The following is a 22,290-nucleotide window of genomic DNA, read 5'->3' on the forward strand; positions in this document are numbered from 1 at the left end:
AGGCAAAAATAGGTTAATACTAAACAAATAAAGGGATATAATAATAAAGGGATATAATAATAAAGGAACACAATAATAAAGGGATATAATAATAAAGGACTATAATAATAAAGGAATATAATAATAAAGGAATCTAATAATAAAGGAATATAATGTTAAAGGAATATAATAATTAAGGAATATAACAAAAAGGAATATAATAAAGACAATATAAATATAATAAAGGAAAAAGAAAAGGCAATATGAAGGGTATGTTCAGGGGCTGAAGGGCTGAGCAGGTTGCTGGGTGCGGTGATTAGCAAGTTATTCAGGCTCTGGTTGCGGCTTCATATCTTTTGGGTGCCAGATTCCCAAATTCCGGCCGTCTTCATCTCCTAATTCGTAAGTCTTTAGAGCCATTAGACAAGAGAAACTCCCTCTTCCATACAACCTGTCCTGGGGCATAACTCACTTCTCTTCTCCTCAGGTTGTAGGTTCGCTTGGCCTTCTCATAGGCGTTGGTCAGATTCTTCACTACTTCACTCCTCAAATATTTTACCTTGCTAAATTTTTGGGCGAATGCCTCTCTTGCCGCGACGTCCAGTTCATCTGGGTTGGTAATGTTCTGCTGGGCGTTGTCGCTGCATGCCTGTAGCTCTCGCCCAAAATTCAAATACACGGGTGTATACCCCGTACTTTCATGTTTCGCAGTCCTTTTTATCCCAGTGTTTCTGATTATCATTTATGTATGCCCTGATAGCCGTTTTAACGACGCGGTTCACTCTCTCCGTGGGATTGCTTTGCGGATGATAGTAAGGTGTCCGAATTAACTTGACTCCATAGTTTCCCAATAGAGATGTAAATTCTTTACTTACGAACTGAGAGCCATTATCGGTTTTAGCGACCTTAGGCGCTCCAAACACTAAAAATACTTGGTCCTCCACAAATTTAGCTATAGATTTAGAGGTGGCCTGTCTAAGTGAGTGCAGTAGCCTATATTTTGTAAAATAGTCACAGACCACTAGAATATATCTATGTTGCTGAGAACTCCTGGGCAGTGGACCCATAATATCCATGGTAACGACTTCCCATGGCTGCGATACTTTGCGTTGTTCCCCATAATACCCAGCAGGTTTCTGCTGCTCTGGCTTATTCGCCATGCAGGTAGAACAACGCCTAACGTACCGTGCCACATCACTCGTAATGCCTGTAGTGCTCTTTCCTGCCGGTCTTCCCAAACAAACTGCTTGTTTTTCTTTAGCAAATCCGTCAACGGAGAGACTAAAATTGAAAAGTTGGGCACGAATCTTCTGTACCAACTTGCTAACCCTATAAACCGCCTTACCTGTTTTGCAGTCGTAGGTCTAGGGAAGTTCAAAATAGCGGATACCTTTTCTGGGTCTACCCCGAGGCCATCCTCGTTTACTATATATCCTAAGTAGCGAAGTTCGCTCCTACAAAACTGACACTTTTCCCATGATAATGTCAGGCCAGCCGCTCATAAACGCTCGAGAACTTCTTCTAATACTTCTCGATGCTTCTGGAAAGTAGGTGTGACGATAATGATGTCATCCAAGTATGCGAAGACGTGTGGTTCTAGCGTGGGTCCCAATATATTATCTATAAGTCTTTGCCATGTGGCAGGGGCATTATGCAGACCAAACGGCATGCGGCGAAATTGGAACAACCCTCTATGCGGTATGGTGAAGGCCGTGCGCTCTCTGCTGTTCTTCTCCACAGGAATCTGCCAATATACGCTCTTGATGTCCAAGGAGGAGAGATACCTACCGTTTCGTAAACGATCCAATATGGCCGACACGTACGGTAAAGGGTACGCGTCTCGTTTGGTGACTTTGTTCACTGCCCGATAATCCACACAAAAGCGATACTTCCCATCCTTCTTCTTTACCATGACCACTGGTGATGACCACGCACTACTTGATGGTTTCACTATCCCATCCTCCAGCATCGCATCAAGTTCCTTATTTATGGCCTCTTGTATAAAGGAGTAATATTGGGTAATAAAGGCTGTTTCAGTGGGGGCTGATCCCCCGTGTCGATGATATGCTCCACCCGATCTGTACAGCCCAGATGAGGTGGTGACGCTTCTCGGAACTTCTTGGTGACTGCTCGCAGATCTTCCTTTTGCTTGTTCGTTAATCTCTCATGGCTGATGACTCCAGCATCTGCAGATACACAGGCTAGGGCCGGATCCCCTGACTTGTAGGAAGCCTTAGCTATGTCCACCACAAGTGACATTTCACGCCAGAAGTCAATTCCAAGTATCAATTCTACATTCAGAGATGGTACAACCAAACACTCAAAATCTTCACTTCTCATTCAGTTCAAAAGGCACTACTGCAACGCCTTCTACAGAGCTAGTCCTTCCATTTGCTAGGGTTATCTGTTGGTTATCCGACGGCTGAAGGTTGATTCCTAAGGGGGATAACCTTTTCCACAACCTGTCGTTGATTACTGTCCTCGTTGTTACGCTCCCCGATGGGGAAGGCAAAGCAGTGCCACTAGCTCAGTGAAGAAGGGGTGGGGAAGAGCGGTTTATAGTTGCCTTGAGCGCCACGCTGTTGTTTCGAGTGAAATAAGTACCGGTTTCAAGGGGATAAATGAAAATAAATAAAAGAAAATAAAATAATAAATGATTAAACAACAGGTGTAGGGAGAGAGGATGTTTATGGGCTGGTAAGAGTAGGTTCTTGGGGGTACAGCAGCGAAAACCCCCAATACCCGGAATAGTAGGTTGGCTGGAGTAAAAGAGAGAACAGTAACTATAAGGAAGCAGGAATTTAATTTAATTTAGATTTACGGAGCAATCAGTCATCGTGTAATGCACCAGCTACAGCAGGTCGTACTCACTTCAATATCAGAATAGGCTATTTTATGATCTATAACAGAAAATATAATGCTTGGTTAGCAATTCTTGAACATGAGTATTATATTAGTTATACAAACAAAGCTTGGAATTAAATTAATGGGCCCAGCTGACCAAAGAATATTTCCAACACATTGTATACATTTAATAAGAAAAATAAATAAATTTAAATAATAATAATAATAAAAAAACTTCAGTTCAGAATAATAACAGATTCAAACTTTGTCAAATAGTCCAATCTCCATTACCTTTGCTACCACCAGCGCTGGGGTTCACTCACCGCTCCTTTTAAATTCAACTTGAATTGGGCAGACACCTGGTTCTCTACTCTTGCCTGTACGCCTTTAGAGTTTTCGTTCTCTCGGTACACGATAAATCCTCCTGCAAGCGAGTTTTCGTTTACTTTTCTTCACCAGCTATCCAAAGGCTCAATTTACTTCGCCAGCGTCAGAACCAACTCGGTTCGGTTCGCAACTTTTTTTTTCTCATCTGCTCCCACTGCCTTCTGTACTCTTGGATTTTCTCTCTTCTTTTGTTTCCGCTCACTTTTGGTCTTCTAATCCTTTCTTTTTCCAACTATTACTAAGCCTAATTTTTTTTTTTTTTTTTTTATTACACAAAATCAAATTCACTTCATTAAGAGGTGCATTACAAATGACTGACCCCCCTCTCAGCAAAAAAATATTACTATTTATTTATATATTTCGGTTTTTTTGTCTGTTCAAATAATCACTGCCTCCCTCTCTCCAACCAGACTGACTGACCTAGCTATTATTTTCTTTTTAACCCCTAACATTCTCCCTTCCTTCCTAGGAAAGAAAATAATAGCACAACGAGAAATAGCCTGATTAATAACTTTTATTAACTTTGAATGTAGCGACAACCTGGGAGAGAAAAGTTAACGAAGGAAGGAATTAATGGGACTAGGACTCTTCTTGCACTGGTTGTTCTTTAAGGTCCTTTACGTTCCATACCCCCGCAAATACTCCTGTTGAGGGGTCTTCAAGTTCGTACGCTACAGAGGAAATCTTTTTCCTCACCTTCCGTTTGACAAACTTCGGTGCCAGCTTCCCCGAAAAGTAAGATGAAGCATCGGATTGTGGATGGGTTCTACACCTTACTACCTGCCCCTCTAGATATTCCACAGGCCTTCTCCTTAAATTATAAGCGCGTTGCCCCTTTTCATAAGCGCGATCGAGACGGTCCTGGACTTCCTTGTAAAGGATTGGCATCGCCTTCAGCTTTTCCATATGTCGTTCGCGATTCAGACCTATTTCACCGCTGGTCTCATCCGGTGGGTCCCTCTCATACTCAAACGCGGTCCTGGGCAGTTCTCGGCCGTAGTTTAGGTATGCGGGAGTGTACCCGGTGGCATCGTGTACTCCTGTCTTTATCGCGAATTCCAGTTTTGATAGCTCCTTATCCCAATGGCGATGGTTCTCCCGTATATAAGACGACATCATGGTTTTTATTACCCTATTAACTCTCTCCGTGGGATTCGCCTGAGGGTGATAAAGACTGGTGAACCACGTCTTTGTCCCATATTCTTGTATCTTTTCCTGTAACTGGCGACCTTTGAACTGTACGCCATTGTCACAGATGATTATCTGGGGAACACCAAACTTCAGGAAAACTTTTTCTTCCAACAAGTTTGCTATCTTATTGGATGTGGCGGTCCGCAACGGATGTAATATGGAATACTTTGAAAAATAGTCGCATACCACTAGCAGCCATCTGTTTAATTTAGTGGACAAGGGAAGTGGGCCCATTAGATCGGCAGTAATTACCTGCCAGGGGCTTTCCGCAACTCTCTGCCCTCCCATCAACCCTGCTGATCCCTGTTGAGAGGGTTTCATTGCGAGACAGGTCGGACACCTAGCAACGTACCTCGCTGTATCTGCAGCCATTCCTGGCCAATAATAACCTTCCTTCAGTCGCTGAAGAGTCTTGTAGGAACCTAAATGACCTGACATAGAACTATCATGGAAGTCGAATAACAGCTTCTTCCTTTCGCTTTTTGGCACCACTAACTTCCAAGGACTATCCTCCCCCAAGATTTTCCTTCGATCCACTATTCTCTTGTACAGTTTCGACCCTTCTACTTTCCATAGTGGGTACTCATCAGGTCGCGTACTGACTTTAGTGCACAAATCTCGGTACCAGGAGTCTGTATGGCCAGTGCAATCTATTGCCGTCACCTCGGCATCCTCCTCAACCCTTGAAAGTGCATCCGCGGCCGCGTTTAACTTCCCCGGTCGGTGACGGATTTGGAAGGTGTATTGCTGTAATTTCACAGCCCACCTGGCTAGCCTGCCTTGTGGATCTTTTAGATTATTAAGCCACTTAAGCGCCATGTGATCAGTGACTACCGTAAATTCCATCCCCTCTAAGTAGGGTCTGAATTTCTCTATTGCCCAGAGAACGGCCTGGCACTCTTGCTCGGTAGTCGAGAACTTTTTCTCAGAGGCGGTCAGTCCTCTGCTAGCGTAGGCTATCGCCTTTTCGCCCTCCGGATACTCTTGGCACAAAATAGCCCCTACGCCCGAAGAGGACGCGTCTGTTTGAAGGATAAAGGGTAGGCTAAAATCTGGACAGGTCAAGATCGGTGAAGAAATAAGTTTATCTTTTATGGCAATGAATGCTGTTTCCTGTTCTTCATTCCATTGCCACCTTTTCCCTTTCTTTAGCAAGGTGGTTAACGGTGATATTATGGTTGAAAAGTCTGGGACAAATCGACGATACCACGAAGCTAGGCCTATAAAACCTCTAACCTGCCTGATAGACTTTGGGGCTGGAAAAGTCATAATGGATGAGACCTTCTCAGGATCTACTTGTAACCCATCCTTATTCACAACGTAGCCCAGGTACCTCAATTGCGACCTACAAAAGCGACATTTGTCCCAATTTATAGTTAATTTTGATTCAGCCAGTCGCCGAAATACCTCTTCTAGTACCTCTACATGTTTTCCGAATTCGTTCGTCACCACCACAATGTCGTCGAGGTATACGAAAACATGTGGTTCTAGGTCAGCCCCCAGAACATGATCAATAAGCCTTTGCCACGTGGCTGGGGCGTTATGAAGCCCAAATGGCATTCTCGTGAATTCAAAGAGCCCACGACCAGGTACCGTAAAGGCTGTCTTTTCTTGACTACTTTCCTCCATTTGGATCTGCCAATAGGCCGACTTTATGTCTACGGACGAGAGATAATGTCCATCTCTTAACCGATCGAGAATCTGAGAGACAAAAGGAAGAGGATAGGCATCTCTCTTCGTAACCGCGTTTACCTGCCGGTAATCCACACAAAACCGATAAGTTCCGTCTGATTTCTTTACCAGTACGACCGGTGATGACCATGGGCTTTTGGATGGGACTACTATACCTTGCTCAAGCATGTCATCCAGCTCTTTGTTCAATAATTCTTGAACATGTGGCGAAACCGGGTAGTAGCGCTGTTTGATCGGACGGTGGTCTGTCTCGATCATGTGCTTGACTCTGCCGGTGCACCCTAGTTTCTGAGGTCGGGTCCCCTTCCATTTAGAAATCAGTTCCTCTAAGATTGGCTTCTGCCACTCCTCTAAGGAGGACTGATCAATTAAAGCTGGGGCCACCTCTACCGCCATGACTGAATCATTGAAGGTCCACGTTCGATTCCCTATGTCAGGTAATATACTCATGTTCGCCCAAAAATCTACTCCGAGAATTAGTGGGTATTTCAAGTTCGGTACTACTAGGAAATCGATCATCCTAACTTTATCGCACAACTCTACTGGTAATGATACACATCCCAAAGCAGGTAATTTGTGCCCATCCGCTAAAGAAACAGTCACCGATTTAGTGACATCCAGTTGCATGTTCAGTTTAGCAAACCGTGCCCACAGATTAGCATCCAACAACGATCTTGTTGCCCCGGAATCAAGAAGCCCCACAGATTCTATTCCCAGAATAGTGATCTTAATATATGGACGCCTGTCAGCGTTACTGCACTGGCACAAGGGCAGGGATGGCCGAATGTCGCTTCCTCTTATCGTTGCCAGCCATACCTGCCATTCGGGATTATCTCGACCGGACTGATGGGGCGTATACGAGCTGCGTCCTAAGCTCGTCCCCCACTGGAGTTTCCCTTTTTTGTGGACACGTACTTTCCTCCGTGGTTACTTCTTTTGTACCACAGCGTTCACAAAAGGGGTTTTTCGTCTGTTTACACCATCGGTGCGAATGACCTGGTTGGTCGCAGTTCCAACAAGTACCCCTGATTTTCGGTCTTTCAGGTCCCCCTTTCATGGGGCATTTATCTGACGAACTATCTCTACTGCACAGTGATCCTGTTGGTGCTTCCGCAAGGTTCAATGCTGGCGCAACTCTTCGAGAAATAGGCGAATAAGCCAAATCAGGTTCTAAAACGGATCTTCTTGAGGGAGGTGGACGGTGAGTCTGAATCCGCCAACGCGTCGCTTCTATTCGTCGCACTTTCTCAACAAGATCGTCCAACCGCGACACCTCGTGCAAGGAGAGGCGATCTAAATAGTATGGGTGGAGGTTACGCATAACGACCCGGAGCATCTCTGTCTCGCTAGGCCTGGTAGGAAGACGGTGAAAATAATTCCGCATGATCGCGATAAATATTCCCATTGGTTCATCATCTCCCTGTGTCCTGGCCCGTATCTCCTCCCATAAACGTTCAGTGTAATCTTGAGGCTCGAATTCAGCCTTCATTTCCTGAACTACCTGGTCCCAAGTCGTTGCCTCGCGCCTAATTGCCTTATACCAGATCAGTGCTCTGCCAGTAAATAAGTCATAAGCCGATGCAAAGAGGTCGTCATCATTAGTATTTCGGGCTACCTTCATTTCCTCTATAGCTTCAAGGAAAGCATGGACACTTAGCCCTTGACCATCCCCTGAGAATTTTACTCCCCATTCCTTCATTGGAATTTGTTTCCTTTTGGAAACCCCGGTTGCCGCTGGAGATTCCGTCTGATGCGTGTCACGCGAAGGAAGCTGAATTTGAGAATGCTCGTTGAATGTTTGCAAACAATTAACAGCCTCTTTCAAATACTCTAATCGTGTATTCTCATGCTGCTGGTCTCCCACAGGAGCGAGTGTCAATTTGGACAGCAGCTCCGCTATAGTCCCTTCTAATTGTCGCCCTATAATCCCCTCGCGACTTCCTGTAAACTGGGATACTTGCAAGTTTATGGCCGCCAATATAACACGTTCTTGGGCGAAAGGCTGGACTAAAAGCCCTTCCGACACCGGATACCCAATTAGCCCTTGAGCACCTTCCTGTTCGCAACGACACTCTTCTAAACAGGCCCAAAGGTATGCACATTCGTCAGCTAATTCGTCTCTTTCCTTCCATGACTCTTTATCAGTGTCCATAGGTCTTATCCGATTAATCCTACTGGTCACATGCTGGAGGCCGGTATCTATTCTTTTAATATCCCCTGGGGCTGGTAGGTCGCCTAAGGCAGCTACCCTTGCCTTCAGTGTCTGTACCTTCTCACGACAAACCCCCAACTCGCTAAGAGTAGAAGTAAATTCGGTGGGAAATACCGCCTTTCCTTCTCTTTCTAATTTGAGAATAGGTCTCAGTTTCTTCCTCAGCTCCTCTACTGATCCCCCATCCGATAGGCGCCTGACCCTAGCTTCGTACTGAAGTTCGTCTTTGTTTAACCTACCTACATCCATGGTACACAGGATAACCAAAGAGAAAGGCAAGGGAACAAGGAAACGAGAAGGTAAAGAGAAACAAGGATCAATAGGGAACACTAAGAGTTAGTCCTCAACTCTCCTATTTAGGATAAACAAAATAAAGACTGCATATGGATACTACAGACTAGATTTACAATAAAAAAGATATACTTCTCTCTAAAAACCACCCTTCGGGCCCCACGTTGGGCGCCAAACTGTTACGCTCCCCGATGGGGAAGGCAAAGCAGTGCCACTAGCTCAGTGAAGAAGGGGTGGGGAAGAGCGGTTTATAGTTGCCTTGAGCGCCACGCTGTTGTTTCGAGTGAAATAAGTACCGGTTTCAAGGGGATAAATGAAAATAAATAAAAGAAAATAAAATAATAAATGATTAAACAACAGGTGTAGGGAGAGAGGATGTTTATGGGCTGGTAAGAGTAGGTTCTTGGGGGTACAGCAGCGAAAACCCCCAATACCCGGAATAGTAGGTTGGCTGGAGTAAAAGAGAGAACAGTAACTATAAGGAAGCAGGAATTTAATTTAATTTAGATTTACGGAGCAATCAGTCATCGTGTAATGCACCAGCTACAGCAGGTCGTACTCACTTCAATATCAGAATAGGCTATTTTATGATCTATAACAGAAAATATAATGCTTGGTTAGCAATTCTTGAACATGAGTATTATATTAGTTATACAAACAAAGCTTGGAATTAAATTAATGGGCCCAGCTGACCAAAGAATATTTCCAACACATTGTATACATTTAATAAGAAAAATAAATAAATTTAAATAATAATAATAATAAAAAAACTTCAGTTCAGAATAATAACAGATTCAAACTTTGTCAAATTGTCCAATCTCCATTACCTTTGCTACCACCAGCGCTGGGGTTCACTCACCGCTCCTTTTAAATTCAACTTGAATTGGGCAGACACCTGGTTCTCTACTCTTGCCTGTACGCCTTTAGAGTTTTCGTTCTCTCGGTACACGATAAATCCTCCTGCAAGCGAGTTTTCGTTTACTTTTCTTCACCAGCTATCCAAAGGCTCAATTTACTTCGCCAGCGTCAGAACCAACTCGGTTCGGTTCGCAACTTTTTTTTTCTCATCTGCTCCCACTGCCTTCTGTACTCCTGGATTTTCTCTCTTCTTTTGTTTCCGCTCACTTTTGGTCTTCTAATCCTTTCTTTTTCCAACTATTACTAAGCCTAATTTTTTTTTTTTTTTTTTTTTATTACACAAAATCAAATTCACTTCATTAAGAGGTGCATTACAAATGACTGACCCCCCTCTCAGCAAAAAAATATTACTATTTATTTATATATTTCGGTTTTTTTTGTCTGTTCAAATAATCACTGCCTCCCTCTCTCCAACCAGACTGACTGACCTAGCTATTATTTTCTTTTTAACCCCTAACATCGTTGAGCCCGAGTCAAGTAATCCACTAACTGAGATACCCAACAATCTCACTTGAAGAAAAGGTCTTCGATCTTCAAGGCTTGGCTGGCTTAATCTATGTGACATCCCGTAACAGAACATATTCCTGACCACCCCCACCCACTCTAAACATTCTGTATCTTCTCTGGTTAATCTTGGGCGGCTGCGTTCTGAGGAGCCGGCGCGGTGGTCTGTGCCGACCCCCTTGGTCCGTTTCCCGCTTTCTTCTGGTTTGGCCCACAGCGAGTACATCCTTGTGTGCTGACCTTTTGAAGCCCACCCCTTCCACAAAATTGTGTCTTTGGACTGCTGCTTGTTCGTGCCAAGTGTCCTGTCTGCCCACAGTTCCAACAAACGGGACCTTGGTACGCCGACTTCTTCTTTCCGGTACCTCCTGAGTTCCGGTTTCTCGAATAGTTGACACTTGTGGTAGCGGTTTCTTGGTTCGATGACCTAATGCGGGTTCGAGTAGACCTTTAGCTGGCGGCTCCCTATATCTTGCAGCTCTCTGATTCCATATCTCCAGGTTGCAGAGAACTGATTCCAATTCTTTCACCGATGAATAGGTAGCCTGCGCGAGGTGAGGTAGATGGTCGCCCTTAATATTTTTCTCTAGTATTTGAAGATTTTGTTCTTCTGTCAGAGGAGTGTTTAACCGTTTAATCAAACTTGTCATCTTGACTATGAACAATGATGGCATCTCGTGAGACCCCTGAGTTCGTCGGCGTATTTCTTCCATGAGCCGGTCGTCGTAGTCAGGATCCTGAAAAGTTTTCTTCAATCCTCGCACCAGCTCTTGCCACGAAGAGAATTCTTGCCTCTTGGCTCTAAACCATATTTTCGCCGTGCCAGTTAACAAATCGTCGAATCCTCGAAAAACCTCTTCCTGCGATACACTTCTTGAGGCCATCCGCACTTCGACATCTTCCAGGAAGTTAGCCAATTGCATCCTGTCTCTTCACCTGAGAAAGTGAGGCCCCACTTGTACAATTTCGGGTCCCGTCTCGGAACATGAAGTACGTCATTCTTAGTAGAGGTGGAGGCGGTAGCTTGCATCTCGGGGAGGGTATTTGGTGTTAAAGCCCTCTGTGGTAAACTCCATCTGACCTCTGTTCGAGTCGGTTGGAAATCCTTTTCTAATGCTAGTTGATCCAGATCGGCTACTATACTAGCGTGCTTGCCTTACCCCTGGATAAGCTGACCCTGCTAACAGCTCCGTTGATGAAGTACCTACAGTTGACTTCTCCAGCTGAATTCTCAACTCTTGTATAGATTCCACTAACTCCGCAATTTGATCTTCTAGCCCCTCTTCCGGTACTATACGGTTGCATCGCTGGTAAGTGTGCAGAAGTCGCGTTTTAAGGCGCCTGAGTTCACTTGATTCGGCATCTTCATCACATTCTTCCACCGCTCCCTTCAACACAAGATATTTCTTCTCACAAATTGTGAATTCCGTGTTGGGGTCCAAGTTTGCAACACAGCTGGAATCAGGAGGGACATCCATGGATAAGGCTTCATGCAGCCTTCTCCGCAGTTCCTAGCAATTACCTTCGGAGTTTATTTTCCTTATTTCCAATTCGTACTGCAACTCTTCCTTCAACAGCCTGTACACATCCATCATAAAATTCTCCTTCCGGCCCGAGATGAAAATGTTAAAATGATCCCTTAATTTGTTTTACTCGAGCCCCCCGTTGGGCGCCAAATTGTTACTCCACCCTCTACAAATACAAACACCTCTGGAGATGGCAAGCTCAGTGTAGACGGAGGGTAAGGAGAAATGAGAAAACAAGGAAGAGGAAATATGCTGAATAATAATAAACAAATAACTATAATAGTGATTAGAATTAAAATTAAAACAATACTTTGATATTAAGGGAAAAAAATAAAAATAAATTTAGAATACCAACTAGTTACCTAGTAACAGCTTCTCCGTTAGCAAATCTGTGTAAATCTCACAGCTGTTGATGCGCCAAAAAAAAAAAAAAAAAAAAAAAAAAAAAAAAAAAAAAAAAAAAAAAAAAAAAATCTGTGTAGTGCGCCTCTGCTGGCCGCTACTCTAACCAGATAGCTACTTATTAAATAATTAAATCTATTGTCCATGTGAAATGTTGCTAGGGGTTTAAATAAAGATTCGGGGTTATGAAAATATTATTATTGATCACAACAAAAAAAGTCTTTTTACAAAAAAATACAGTATCGTAAACCCTGCTAACTACTGAAAAATACAAAACTTGATTAATAGGTAATGAAATAATTGTCCTCAATAGAACCAGAAAACTAGTCTCACTCTTAACTATATTTTCTACACTTACAGTCAATCCCAGGCCTGGTTTTGCTTCAATCTACACTTCTTTCTTAGTCTTCTTATGGGAAGCTCACCACCAGTCAGGTACTATTCCTTCTAGCTACCCTTTGGGGAAGTAGAGGTTCTCCGCTCAATGAATCCTCTCTCTGAGGCAAATCCCGCCTAGGTAATTTCTTTTCACTCCAATTTGTTTTGGCTCCAACCAGCTCCGTACAACAACCAATTTTTCAACCCGTATTTTTTTTGAGTTGGCGTCCGTTTTTTCACTCCCCCATATGTTGCTCGCGTCGATTGTCTTTTTTTTCCCTGCTGCCCTCTTCACACAGCCATGTGCTCTTCATTTTATCCAGTTTCTCCATTTCTCTTAATTAAATTTCCTAGATTTATTTTCTTAATCCCCGATTTTACTTAACTTCAACTAACTGACCTGGACAAAATCTAGAAATAATTACAATCATACCATCAAAATTGGTTTCGTTTGGAAAAGCTGTTACATCGTAACAAGTCTCGCCATAGTCCCAAGTCCAATTTTAACTCTTTTTCTTCAAAAGTTTTAATGGGACTTCCATTTGCTGCGTATAACGTACATATATTCTGTATCCTTAAATTTTCCTTTTGTAGATGGGGGTAACACGGATATAGCAGCACCTGTGTCGATGAGAAATGTCTTCCCAGTACGTTGGTTTCTCAAAAAAAAGGCGGCGATGGGAATCAGCGGTGCCAGCTACCGCCACTTCCGGCCCGCTTAGCTGTTTCCCTGGTTGGAGCTAGAACTTGCATTTTCTGTGTTCTTCAGCCAAGCACAGGGTTGTTGACATTTTTTTGCCTTGTCTCGGAATCGGTAATGGTAATAACAAAGCCAATTTGGATTATTAGGCTCTGCTTTGTATCTAGATTTACTCCGAGAACGATGAGCGCTTGGCTTCGACTTCGATCCCAGGTTGATTTTGCTGCAACTATTGCGGCTATTTGCTCTGTGAGTTTCTCGATTTTATGCTCCAGTCCACTATTTGTAGAAACGGCGCATACGCTATCTGGGCGGTCGATTTCGTGGATTTTGTCTGCTATACTCGCTAACTTGGCGACCTCAGTGTGTCCCGTAGATAAGAGGATTGCCTGTGTGGTATTCGGGAGAGAACGGAGCCATAGAGTTTTAACAACATCCGTTGCTACCGTGTCTCCTGCCAGTTGCTTCATTTGCCGCAAAAGCTGTGACGGTTGTTCGTCTCCTAATTGCTTGCCCTCTAATAATTGTTGAATCCTTTTATGTTCAGATTCGGCGTAAGTACTAATTAATTGAGTTTTTAATCTTCATAAGGGGCATTACTTGGGTGTTTATATCTGCTATCTGTAGAAGCACGTCAAACTCAAATTGAGGAATAACAGTCTGAAATTTTGTTAAACTATTTGTGATCCTACAACGCGAAAACACTGCCTCCATCTGACAGAACCATAGTTCTGGGTCTGGTTTCCAAAAGGGAGGTATCTTATTACTGGAGGTCAAAGCAACTATTTCTTCTTTTGCTTCTTCCTTCATGATTAGCTGTATTTAAAAAAACAAACAAAAAGAACACAAACAAAAAGAAACAATCAAAATATCCTTAACAATAAAAAAAAAAATCCTTAGAAATAACATTAAACTTATTATGAACAAATAACATTCTTTTTGATGCAGTTGTAAGAAGAATAGCTATAAGTAGAAAGGATTTGGGGGTTCTGGCACACCTAAAATACAAAATGGCGGCCATCCTCTCCCCTCCCACCCACTCACCTAACTCTACTCCCACCCCTCCATATTGACCAATCATCGATTTCGACGAGGGTTTAAGCCACGCACCCTACCCCCACCCCACCTTATTGACCAATCATCGAACTCGACGAGGGCTATAGGCCACACCCCTTCCCTCACCCCACCCTTCATAATCGACCAATCAGCGAATTCGATGACACCACTTTTACCCCCACTCCTACCCCCACCTTTCTTAATCGACCAATCAGCGTATTAGACGTCATCCCTTTACCCCCACCCTAGCCCTACTTCTATCACATGACACCTACCTTTACCCCCTCCACTCCCACCACCTCTAGGTCGTCGAATTCGTTGTCCTCCTAAGCTCCTCCTACAAGATGGCGTCTCTTCTAACAGCTGTAGTACACAAGATGGTGGACCTCGTACCAGCTGATGACCACAAGATGGCGGACTTCGTACCAGCTGAAGAAACATACCTCCACCCCCTCGCCTATTGATACAGAGGAGGGTGAATTTATTTATTTTATTATTTTTACTTACCTGGGATTCGGTCCTACAACCTTCGTGCTGGCAGACACGTCATCTTCCCCAGTCGGCCACAGCAGCATACTCGCTAACTCTAGTTATAAACGATCTCTTCTATCTTACCCTCCACCCCCCTCGCCGTCGATGGGAAGAGGTACTTTTTTTATTTCTTACATGGGATTCGATCCTACAACCTTCGTGTTGGATGTTACGTCATCTTCACCAGTCGGCCACAGTGGTAGTCTCGCTTACTCTAGTTTTGAATGTTCTCTTATGTTTTAACTTGGAATTATTTTTTAAAAAATCTAACCCCCCTCACCAAGAATTTTTTTTAATTTAAATTACTCCCACTATCACAAAAATATTCAACTTAAATAAAAATGGATAACCTCACATTAGGTAATAGAAAAATTATTTACTTACCCCCTCCACCAGGACTGCTTCTGCTGCTGATGACGCGACCTACACTCACTGAAAACTAAACCCGAACTGACATTTGGACTGCGATACTAGCTATTACTAGCATTAACCCCCCACCACAATTACGTCACACTCTAACTAGCCAATAGAATTGCATCTTTTTTTCCAAATGATTACCTCTCTGGACAGGTCTCTATAGCAAGCCTCCTTTTCCCTTCCACAGCTTTTATCATACCTGTTAATTTATATATATACCAACAGCTGTTTTTTAAATAAGAAAAATGATTTAAACTGCTAACATAATCATCTGCGCATGCGCATATACTAGTAAATTGTATGATACCTTAATACAGCAGGCAGTGGCAATATCGATTATTCCTATCGACTATATGTATTGATTAATATCGATATATTTCTAATATATAAAATTCTCGTGTCACGGTGTTCGAACTTGAACTCCTCCGAAACGGCTCGATCGATTTTTGTGATCCTTAGCATGATTGTCGGCCAGGGTGGAGAATCGGCCAACATCTATTTTTCATCCCCCTAAATGTTAAGGGTAGTCCACCCCTAAATTTTTTTTTTTATTTTTTAGGCAAAATTTTTTGTTTTTATTTTTTTATGACACATCATACAAAAATACATACAACCCTAAATTTTTACCCCTCTACGATCAACCCTTATATTTTATTTGTTAATTAAAAACTTTATTTTTTTTAGTAAAATTTGTTTTTTATTTTTTGATGACTTACAATAAAAAATCTCATATTACTCTCAACTTTTCACCCCTCTACGATCAACCCCTATTTTTTATTTGTTAATTATAAACTTTAATTTTTTGGCAAATTTTTTTTTTTATTTTTTGATGACTTACAATAAAAAATCTGTTAATACTCTCAATTTTTCACCCCTCTACGATCAACCCCTATTTTTTATTTGTTAATTCCTATCCAGATATTATAATTTCAAGTTCCTTTAATTATGATTTTTTTTTAAATTCAATTTGATCTCCCGCCCTCACCGTTCGACTACTGATCACCTATCAATCGATCAGTTATCCCCGCCATTTAAGTATTTTAACTTCATTTATTTATATGTTCTATGTACAGTCAGCAATGCCAAAAAAACGCAAAGGGGCTAATTTGAGTCGTCGAACGATCAATTCTAGAGCCCGGCTAGATGAAAGAGTACAAAGATCAAGCGAACAAATTCAAAAAGTCAATGCTGATGCGAGTAGGAGAATGTCGCAGTTACGTGAATTACGATCACAAGAGGCACGAGATGAACGAAATCAACAAAGACAACTAGAACGAAGAGAAACTCGCAGATTCATAGTCGATGGACGTAGAGGAATTGACCAACAACGCCAACAAGTTCATCGAGCATTTACGTCAAATTTATTTCTTCGACTAGCGTTCCAGTACGAGCCGGATGTTGAATATTATAATCATTCTAAAGTGGTTATTGGTACTTTGGAAAAGGAATGCCCGCGTTGCCATGCACTTAAATTTAAAAATGAGCCAGTTGGGATGTGTTGCTCATCAGGAAAAATACAACTAACCGAAATTGAAACACCACCTGAACCATTGCACGGTTTACTTATCGGTACAGATCCAGATTCTAGCCTGTTCCTGAAGTCAATTCGCACATTCAATTCATGTTTCCAAATGACATCATTTGGAGCAACAGAAATAGTTAACAATACTGCTGCAAACGGTCAACAATTTAATTCCACGTTCAAAATCAAAGGCCAAGTTTATCACAAAGTGGGCTCATTGCTGCCAATGCCAAACGAACCTCATAAATTTTTACAAATATACTTTATGGGTGGCGAGGATTCCGAACGTGCACTCGCTAATCGCGTGGATGCACGTTGCGACTACCATAATCTTAATTCACCTTTTGCCAGGCGTATCGTCAGCGAGCTGGACGCTCTGTTAAATGAGCACAATGAATTATTAAAATTCTTCAAATCACACATGCCCAAGCTACAAAGTGACAATCACGCTATTGTCATCAATCCTGATAGAACACCAGCTGGAGAGCATGTACGTAGATTCAACGCACCTGTTGTTGACGACGTTGCTGGAATCATGGTTGGCGACCGTACAGCTACGCGACAAATCGTGATTCGAAGAAGAAATAATGATCTTCAGTTCATCAGTGATACCCATCGTTCATATGACGCTCTCCAATATCCACTAATTTTCTGGAAGGGACAAGATGGATATTGCGTAAACATTAAACAACGAGATCCCGTAACAGGTAATTCTTTCATTATTAAGAACACACCTATTTTATTATTAAAGAATAAATTTTCAATTAATTTAAATATATATTATTACAGGAGCTGAAACAAATAAGAACGTTAGCTCGAAGGATTTTTATTCATATCGTTTGATGATTAGACGTGGCCGAGATAACATCATTTTACGATGTCGTGAGCTTTGCCAACAATTTATGGTCGACATGTATGCGAAGATAGAGAGTGAACGGCTACGATACTTGCGATATAATCAACAGAAGCTACGTGCGGAAGAATATATTCTCTTGCGAGATGCTATTGCGAACAACGCTGACACTGCCGAAATCGGTAACTCTGTTATCTTACCATCATCGTACGTAGGTAGTCCACGTCACATGCAAGAATACATTCAGGATGCTATGACTTTCGTGTGTGAATATGGACGACCGTGTCTTTTCATTACTTTTACATGTAATCCAAAATGGCAGGAAATTATATCATTGCTATTGCCAGGACAAAACGCAATACATCGTCATGACATTACAGCACGTGTGTTTAAACAAAAATTAAAGTCTTTAATCAGCATCATTACCAAATTGCAGGTATTTGGCCCCACACGTTGTTGGATGTATTCAGTTGAGTGGCAAAAGCGTGGATTACCTCATGCACACATTTTAATTTGGTTCGTCGACAAAATACGTGCTGAAAACATCGATAGTTTGATTTCTGCAGAGATTCCAGATCCGTCTACTGATCAATTACTGTTTGATATTGTTACAACAAACATGATTCATGGTCCATGCGGACGTCTGAATCGTTCATCACCTTGCATGGTAGATGGAAAATGTACAAAGCGTTTTCCTAAAGATTTCACTAACGATACGGTCACACATGTTGACGGATATCCAATATATCGTCGAAGAAGTACCGAAAATGGCGGACAATCTTTCATTAAAACTACCAACAACGGAGACATCGACATTGACAATCGTTGGGTGGTACCATATTCTCCTCTGCTGAGCAAAACCTTTAATGCTCATATAAATGTTGAGTCATGCAGTTCGGTGAAGAGTATCAAATATATTTGCAAGTATGTGAATAAAGGAAGTGATATGGCTGTATTTTGGATTGAAAATAATAATGTTCATTCTCCTCCGTTGAATCAAAATGATGAAATCACGAATTACCAAATTGGCCGGTATATCAGTTCCAATGAAGCTGTCTGGCGTATTTTCGGTTTCCCAATTCATGAACGGGATCCAGCAGTTATCCATTTAGCTGTCCATCTTGAAAACGGCCAGCGCGTATATTTCACGAACGACACAGCGCTTGATCATGCTATAAATCCACCGAAAACTACGCTCACCGAATTTTTTGAATTGTGCAATCGTGCGGATGCTTTTGGTGCCTTCGCACAAACACTGCTCTATTCTGAAGTTCCGCGGTATTTTACATGGGCTCAATCGAAAAAATGGATACCCCGCAAGCAAGGGATACCTGTTGATGCGTGCCCCGGTTTATTCAAATCAAATAGTTTGGGTCGTGTATATACCGTCAATCCAAGGCAGACTGAGTGCTTTTATCTGCGACTATTGTTGGTTAATGTCACCGGACCATTGTCATTTCAAGATATATGGAAGGTAGATGGACAACAGTATCCTACGTATAAAGATGCATGCCTTGCTCTAGGCTTGCTAGAAGACGACAATCATTGGGACAGCATGCTTGCTGAAGCAGCATTAAACTGTACAGGAACACAAATTCGTCTACTATTTGCTATAGTACTGGCTACATGTTTCCCGGCCCGAGCACAAATGTTGTGGGATAATCACAAAGATTCAATGACTGATGATATATTGTATCGACATCGTACAAGGTGCAACGATCTAACAATATCATTCAGTGAAGCAATGTACAATGAAGCATTGATTGCTATCGAGGATCTTTGCATTGCTATTGCGAATTTACCAATCAGTCATTTCGGTATGGGCTCACCGAATCGAAGTGCATCTGATTTACTCAACACAGATATGAATCGTGAACTACAGTACGATACTGTACAAATAACGAGCATTGTTAGCCGCAATGTTCCACTACTTAATGATGAACAAAAAATTATCTACGACCGTATCATGCTGGCAGTTTCGGCAGGACAAGGAGGATTCTTTTTTTTAGATGCACCAGGTGGGACTGGCAAAACATTTCTTATTTCGCTACTTCTTGCCGAGATACGATCAAAAAATGGCATCGCATTGGCCGTTGCATCTTCTGGCATTGCAGCAACTTTATTAGATGGAGGCAGAACAGCTCATTCAGCATTTAAGCTGCCGTTAAACATTAAAAATAATCCAGATGCAGTGTGCAACATAAAAAAACAATCGTCTATGGCCACAGTGCTGAAACAATGTAAAATTATTATCTGGGATGAATGCACTATGGCACACAAACATTCGCTTGAGGCATTGGATAGGACATTAAAGGATATAAAAAACAACGATAAACTATTTGGCGGCACTTTGTTACTCCTTTCAGGTGATTTCAGACAAACACTTCCCGTTATTCCGCGTTCAACCTACGCTGATGAAATCAACGCGTGCTTAAAATCATCGCGACTATGGCGTAATGTTGAAAAAGTACAACTGACGGTGAACATGCGCGTTCAAATGCTTCAGGATCCATCCGCCGAACCTTTCTCTAAACAACTGTTAGTTATTGGCGATGGGAAAGTTGCTGTACATGAAAATACTGGATGCATAAAATTACAGACGGACTTCTGCACAATCATCGACTCGCAAAATAGTCTCATCGATCACATATTTCCCGATGTACACACACAATATGCAAATCATAAGTGGCTGGCAGAAAGAGCGATCTTGGCAGCTAAAAATGTGGACGTCAATGGGTTAAATTTAAAGATACAACAGCTGTTGCCTGGGGACTTGGTGTCATATAAATCTATCGATGCAGTTTGCGATACCAACGAGACTGTGAATTATCCAATTGAGTTCTTAAATTCATTGGATTTGCCAGGCATGCCACCACATCATTTACAATTGAAGGTTGGATCTCCGATTATTCTACTTCGAAACTTAAACCCACCACGGCTATGTAATGGCACACGATTAGTCATTAAAAAATTAATGAATATTGAAGCCATCATCTTGAATGGCAACTTTCAAGGCGAAAATGTGTTGCTGCCACGAATCCCTATGATTCCTACAGATGTGCCAATTGAATTCAAACGCACTCAATTCCCAATTAGATTGGCATTCGCTATGACAATCAATAAGTCACAAGGACAAACATTGTCTGTATGTGGCTTAGATTTGGAAACACCGTGCTTCTCCCACGGACAACTATATGTGGGATGTTCTCGCGTGGGAAAACCATCCAGTTTGTTTGTGTTGGCTAAAGACGGACTAACCAAAAATATTGTACACTCTATTGCGCTAAGAGATTAATTTTTTTTTTTTCAACTGCCATAATTGATAGTAAAAATATAAATATTTATTTTTGATGTTTAGATAGCTATCAAAGACTGTTGTTTAAAATATATTCGTTACTCTAATAAAGATTTATTTATTAACCTAAATAAAACATACTTTTATTCTTTATAATGCATTCGATTATAAATACTTCCCCGCACACTTATAGTAGATAATTATTTTTATTTAACTATAAAAATGTTTCCTAGAAATAACATACATGGCAAAACAACGTTTGCCGGGTCAGCTAGTCTTAATATAATAATATATAACCACTGCTGTTTATATAGCAATATGTTTAACATTGCTAACTTAATCAACTGCGCATGCGTAAACCTTGGTCAATTGTACCAGCTGTTTTAAATAAGAAAATAATTTACACTGCTAACTTAATCAACTGCGCATGCGTAAACTACAGTCAATTGTACCAGCTGTTTTAAATAAGAAAATAAATTACACTGCTAACTTAATCAACTGCGCATGCGTAAACTACAGTCAATTGTACTAGATCGCAATACAGAAGGCAGTTGCAATATCGATTATCACATTGACTATATGTATTGATTAATATCGAATTATTTCTTAATTCAAGTAATATATATATAACCACTGCTGTTTAAATAGCAATATGTTTTACACTGCTAACTTAATCAACTGCGCATGCGTAAACTACAGTCAATTGTGTTAGATCGCAATACAGAAGGCAATTGCACCCAAATACATATGCGCTGCTTTTTTTAATATTTTTGAATAAACATAGAAAAAAAATAAGAACTTATTATGACGCAACTTGTTGCAACCTTAACTAATTACCATGTCTTCCGTTTACATACAAACCTGTATGAGCATGTCCTTTTCCCCTGCTTTCTTGCCCTAATAGAATGATTCAAATTATTTCCAGTTATATTTAATAATTTATTTACCTTTACCCCATAAAACTTTCCTGTAATTTTAAGTGGAAAAAGGAAAAATACGAATGAACAAACATTAATTAAAACATTTTATTTTTATTTAAAGGAAGTATACATGTAAAATAATATTTATTTCACAGTATAAATATTATTTAAATTCTATGCCATATCTTCCATTATTAAAGCCTTTGTACATTATTAACAGTTTATTCTTTGAATGTTGGTAATCTTCCACCATTTCATCAGTTATCACTGCCGCAAATCTGCGTGGAAGGAAGATCCACGTTGGGTAGTCCATTGTCGGGCCAATATAATGTAAATGGGCAACGATGGCATCTCCAAATTTAGTGTTGATTCCTTCGAATTGCTTCACTTCGTATGAGTATCCGTTTCTTAGATCTGATAATTTGCCAATCCCCGCAGACTTTGTATTCACATCATTCAAAAAGCTTGCCAACTTAGACATCTAAAAGAAGAATATTACATGAAAGTATCACATCATGATCAAAATATTGTTTCTTTAAAAAAGTATGATTACTTACCTTTGAAGTATGAAGTTAACCTCTCGAGCTCTGGGCAACGAATGATGAATTACCTTACAAGCTTCACTGCTTTACCGTTACGGAGTCCCCCCCACTATTTGACGTCACTTATAGT

General features: G+C 41.3%; 4 protein-coding genes and 1 pseudogene across 4 annotated transcripts; 3 read left to right on the forward strand and 2 right to left on the reverse strand.

Annotated features, from left to right (window-relative positions):
* Nucleotides 1-2,729: 2,729 nt before the first annotated feature.
* Nucleotides 2,730-4,410, reverse strand: LOC141462279 (uncharacterized). Its single transcript, XM_074143984.1, has 2 exons — nucleotides 3,115-4,410; nucleotides 2,730-2,879 (listed from the first exon to the last, which is right to left on the reverse strand). Exon 1 carries the CDS (start codon nucleotides 4,327-4,329, stop codon nucleotides 3,790-3,792), a length of 540 nt encoding a protein of 179 aa, XP_074000085.1. The 5' UTR covers nucleotides 4,330-4,410; the 3' UTR covers nucleotides 2,730-2,879; nucleotides 3,115-3,789.
* Nucleotides 4,411-6,922: 2,512 nt separating this feature from the next.
* LOC141462263 (uncharacterized) lies at nucleotides 6,923-9,563 on the reverse strand. The gene is made up of 2 exons (XM_074143970.1): nucleotides 9,424-9,563; nucleotides 6,923-9,188 (listed from the first exon to the last, which is right to left on the reverse strand). The coding sequence occupies exon 2, from the start codon at nucleotides 8,552-8,554 to the stop codon at nucleotides 6,923-6,925; it is 1,632 nt and encodes a 543-aa protein (XP_074000071.1). The 5' UTR covers nucleotides 8,555-9,188; nucleotides 9,424-9,563.
* On the forward strand, nucleotides 9,349-9,971 carry LOC141462264 (uncharacterized; annotated as a pseudogene).
* Nucleotides 9,972-16,107: 6,136 nt separating this feature from the next.
* On the forward strand, nucleotides 16,108-17,306 carry LOC141462265 (uncharacterized). Its single transcript, XM_074143971.1, has 2 exons — nucleotides 16,108-17,257; nucleotides 17,302-17,306. The coding sequence occupies exons 1-2, from the start codon at nucleotides 16,108-16,110 to the stop codon at nucleotides 17,304-17,306; spliced, it is 1,155 nt and encodes a 384-aa protein (XP_074000072.1).
* Nucleotides 17,307-17,461: 155 nt separating this feature from the next.
* LOC141462266 (uncharacterized) lies at nucleotides 17,462-20,763 on the forward strand. The gene has a single exon (XM_074143972.1). It carries the CDS (start codon nucleotides 17,462-17,464, stop codon nucleotides 20,696-20,698), a length of 3,237 nt encoding a protein of 1,078 aa, XP_074000073.1. The 3' UTR covers nucleotides 20,699-20,763.
* The last annotated feature ends 1,527 nt before the right edge of the window (nucleotides 20,764-22,290 follow it).

Source organism: Rhodnius prolixus, unplaced genomic scaffold, assembly GCF_049639745.1.
Source record: "Rhodnius prolixus isolate KJV_2025 unplaced genomic scaffold, Rpr scaffold_24, whole genome shotgun sequence".
In the NCBI taxonomy this organism is placed as follows: Eukaryota; Metazoa; Arthropoda; class Insecta; order Hemiptera; family Reduviidae; genus Rhodnius; species Rhodnius prolixus.